The 4,394-nt window shown below is 23.6% G+C and overlaps 1 protein-coding gene across 1 annotated transcript in view; it reads left to right on the top strand.

The window, feature by feature from the left end:
- Positions 1–4,394, top strand: part of LOC126908697 (uncharacterized) — a 16,641-nt gene that overhangs the window by 4,117 nt on the left and 8,130 nt on the right. Inside the window, exons 5-8 of the mRNA XM_050691000.1 lie at positions 451–498; positions 723–776; positions 2,640–2,703; positions 2,829–2,905. Of these exons, the coding sequence (XP_050546957.1) occupies positions 451–498; positions 723–776; positions 2,640–2,703; positions 2,829–2,905 (243 nt within the window). The remainder of the gene's footprint in view (positions 1–450; positions 499–722; positions 777–2,639; positions 2,704–2,828; positions 2,906–4,394) is intronic.

Genomic DNA, 4,394 nt, shown 5'->3' on the forward strand with positions numbered 1-4,394 from the left:
ATTAAAACCATAAAACTAATTAAAAACGTAAATAATTACAAAGAACTTAATATCAGAGAAGCAATAGAAATGTTTAAAAATAAAAACAATTTAATTAATTGGGATCTTGGCCCACTGAAAAATTCATTATTAAACTTGTGTAAACTGGCAAAATGTGATAATATTACTTAGTGATGACGTCACTAGGTGATAAGGTCACTAGGGGTATATAAGGGAGTTTTATCTAGTCGGGGTATCAGTATGTGTTTAGCGTTGATAATGGTAACATTGTTTCCGAAATACGTATCCGCGACTTTTCATTAATTTTTTGTGGCTTCGAGTTTAATATTTTTTAGTTTTTTAAGTTAATAATATTTTTAATATAGTTTTAATTTTACTTAATTAATTAGCCACAAGTGATCAATTTTTATTATATTATTGAATTAATGTATTTTTGGTTTTTATTTCTAGTATTTTGTAAATGAAAATAAGATTTTTGCAGAAATTTATTTGAATTTTGTAAGTATCATAAATCAAGTGTGCTCTATGAGAGAAAACATCCTCATAGAAAAAACTTAACATTTACTGGTACATATTGATTGCGATGGGAGAGAATGTTAATATTTCTATATGAAATTTTTGAAATCGCTGATTAATATAATAATATATATAAATAAAATACTTTAATATTGTTGTATTTATATTTAGTAAAGTAATCATTGATATTTTTATATTTTTTTTAGCATGACCAGATTACTAGAGAAATTAAAAAAAAAGAAAAATTATATTTTTATATCGTATGTTACTTTTATAATAAAATTTTAAAATTCAAGAACATAATTTTATGAAATCATTAATCACTTAATTAATCGAAAAATAACTAGAATATTGAAAAAATTACTCTTAATATCTTTTAATTTTATGTTTTTCTCAAATTACCAAACATGCTTTTGATACATTAATATTGATGACCATGAAAAACACTCCATGATTTTAAATTGAAAACACTATGTTACTAAAGAAATCAAGAATAAAATTATCAATACTATATTAATTTTTTTATTAATTAAATGGTGAATAATAAAATAAAGTTCTGTAGAACGTATTTATTTTATAATTAACATTATAATATACAGGGTGGCCCACCCTTTCACTGACAACTTAAATAACTTTTGATCTAGTTAATATTTTTAGTTGATTTTTTTTTTAAATAATAGTTATACGTTAGGTCTATAGCTATATCTCAATAATTAATTTTTTTACATTTTATTAAATATTAACTGGATAAAAAGTTATTTAAGTTGTCAGTGAGTGGTGGACCACCCTATATACTTGGATTTGAATCTCATTAACTACGAGTTTCATGTTGTTAATATGTTATTGCAATAATATAATTTATATTTATATAAATAAATAAATTTATAATATATAAATTAAATAATAAATTTATATATTCGAAGCTTAAAACTGGTATCAAAAATAAAAGTTTAGTTTTTTTAGAGATCAAGAGATTTATAAAACCATTATAAGATAACGGCTAAATAATAATTATTATTTTATTTAAGTAAATTATTTTCTTATAATTAGTTGAACTACCACAGTTATTAAAAAGAACTAAATCTAATAATTATTCAAGAGCATTTGGGCAGTTGCCATTTTTTATATGAAGGAGAATTATAATTCGAAGATTTATGATCCCTGCTGGAAATTTTTTCATTCCAAATATTTTTTTTGTTTTATTAATGCGTAAACCAATTAAAAAATTGTATAATATTTCTAAAATTTCTTAAAAAGACTGGCGGTGACTCCTCTTAACTAGGGATTACACTCATAATACATTTTTTAAGCACAACTTTATACTAATTCATATTAGCATAAACCCCATTAAAAGAACTTACCTTGCCACAGGTGTTGGGCAAAATGACGAATTTGACCATTCTTTCTAACTAATTAAAATTTTAAACATGATTAAAATCAATTAATGAGCTTTTTACCAAGTAATTTAAATATATCAAGAAATATTTTTTTCGCGGCATATGTCTCCTTTTGGAGTATTTCCTGGAACTAAAGAAAATTTACCAAACCGTATACAAGCTAAGCCGACAGTATAGTTACAACTATGAGCGTATAACTATTGTTTTGAAGAAGGACTTGTTGTCTGGTTAGGTTTCGTGGAAATATTTATTAACATTATAAGCTATACGAACATCCACTATAGCTTTAACACATCCTCATTTGATTTCATAATTTTACACATAATACATACCATAATCGAGATCTGATAATTTCTTAATAAACAATCTTATTATTTATAATTAGTAAGATTATATAATTGTAATGCTAAAAGGTTTGTATGATGAAAAGCGTGACAAAATTAATACATTTTTTTTACGAAAATAACCCGATTAACTATAATTCTATTATAATAATGATGTTAATCACAATCAGTTATGTTACGTTAACACTATGTCATATCCGTCATATTAAAAAGTCATTTGGATTAAATTACTTAATGTTAAAAAGATACTCGTGATTGTTTTCTAAACATTTTTTCGGACAAAAATTTTTTTAAGAAAAAATATTCAATTATACTTATTAACATCCCAAAAAATATAAATTCTTTATTATTTTTTATAATTATCGTAATTTATATTTTTAAGATATTCCAAAAAAATTCCATTATATTAAATTACAATGGAAATGATAACATTTTCGAGTACAACGGTAAGTATAGGACATGTTATAAATCCTTATGACATCTTTTTCAACATATTAATGTCCCATCATGACAAACAGAACTTCCATGTAATATACATAACAAAACTAAAAATTATTTTCATTTACTGTAGAAGAAATGAATAAAAAACTACAGACTTTTATGGAGGAAATAAACAACCGAATTCAATTCAAAATAATTAAAATTCAAGTGAGTTTATAAATATGTCTACGTGTGCCCTTAATTAATAATTTCAATCTTTCCCAATTAAAATTTAATTCAAAGTAAAGACAGGACTCATTACGTCCCAGGCAGAAATTTAAAAAACTAATGTTGTGAAATAATTTTTAAAAAATTATTAAAAAAAAAAAATGCTGGCGTAAATATGACTCATTAAAAATTATTATTTGATTAATGTAAAAATTTTCTTTCTTTATTCCTTTATTTTTTTTTGTATTGGTGGCTAAAATCAAATTTGTACATTTTTTGTTTAATTTTTTTATTATTATTTCAAAAAGTTCTTTATGCACAATGGCATTCGAACGTATAATAATGGTAAAAATTACTATAAATGAAATTCATTATGTGCGCGTTCTATTTTTATTAAATATATATATTCGTTTGCTGTGTAATATTTTTGTTACATGCATATAGCAAAATTTATTAAATGACATCAATTAATAATTTTTTTTTATTGTCATAATATAAAAATTTTGTTAAATTTTAACAATATGCTTTAAAATAAAGACATCCCTACGAATTTTCTGTTTGTACAATTTCACGCGAGGGCAGTAAGACAGTGATAAATATTTTTATATGATTTTAATCTATAGTTAAGTTCACTATGTGGTGTCCCAAAAGTACTGGCCGTTATGATTTATTATACAAGTGAAATTGGGCGTTCATCGTTTCCGCCAAAATTGACCGTATCGTTTCCGCCAAATCTGAATAAGGTCGTTTTTTCGTTTCCGCCAAATTGATCTTCTACCTGTCTATCTAATAAAAAATTTGAGAACCATTTAGCTTTATCCATGGTAGGCAGCTTCCCGTACCAAAATTTTCGCCATTTATTAGTTATAGAATTCAATGTTACGTTCAGGTCTGTATTTATGATTTTTGCGTGGGGTATTAATATTAATGTGTAAACTAAAGTAATTTTTTACAATATTTTTTTCCCGTCGCCATCAATTGACATTTTCCCTCCTTAACCACTCTCTAAATACAGTCACATTGTTTTGGATAATTACTTATTTTATCACATAAGTACACTTTTATAAACAAAATATGGCGTTTTACCAAAGGTAAATAAATTATAATAGATAACTGTCTTAAGAATGTATATATATTTTTGTAAAAAATAATAAAAATATAGTTTATAAGAAAATATAGTCATCAAAACATTGAAATAAAATTCAAATATTAATTATGTGCTTAAAAAATATCCAATATGTGTAATAATATAATAAAAAATAAATCTATGAACTATACATTTTTCGGTAGTTGTTGGAAACTAATTTCATAAATTCAAGTCTGCTATTTTATTAAACTTATCAATTGCCTCTTTTATTTTATTGAAACGGATTTCAATTTTATTCCGTACGCTTATTGAGATTACGTTATTAGAACTATATATTTTAATGTAATTTTAAGATTGAACGTTTTCTATTAAAATTTTTAAAAATATATTAATTAAAATTAT

This window comes from Daktulosphaira vitifoliae, unplaced genomic scaffold (assembly GCF_025091365.1).
Source record: "Daktulosphaira vitifoliae isolate Bord-2020 unplaced genomic scaffold, ASM2509136v1 Scaffold_5, whole genome shotgun sequence".
Lineage (NCBI taxonomy): Eukaryota > Metazoa > Arthropoda > Insecta > Hemiptera > Phylloxeridae > Daktulosphaira > Daktulosphaira vitifoliae.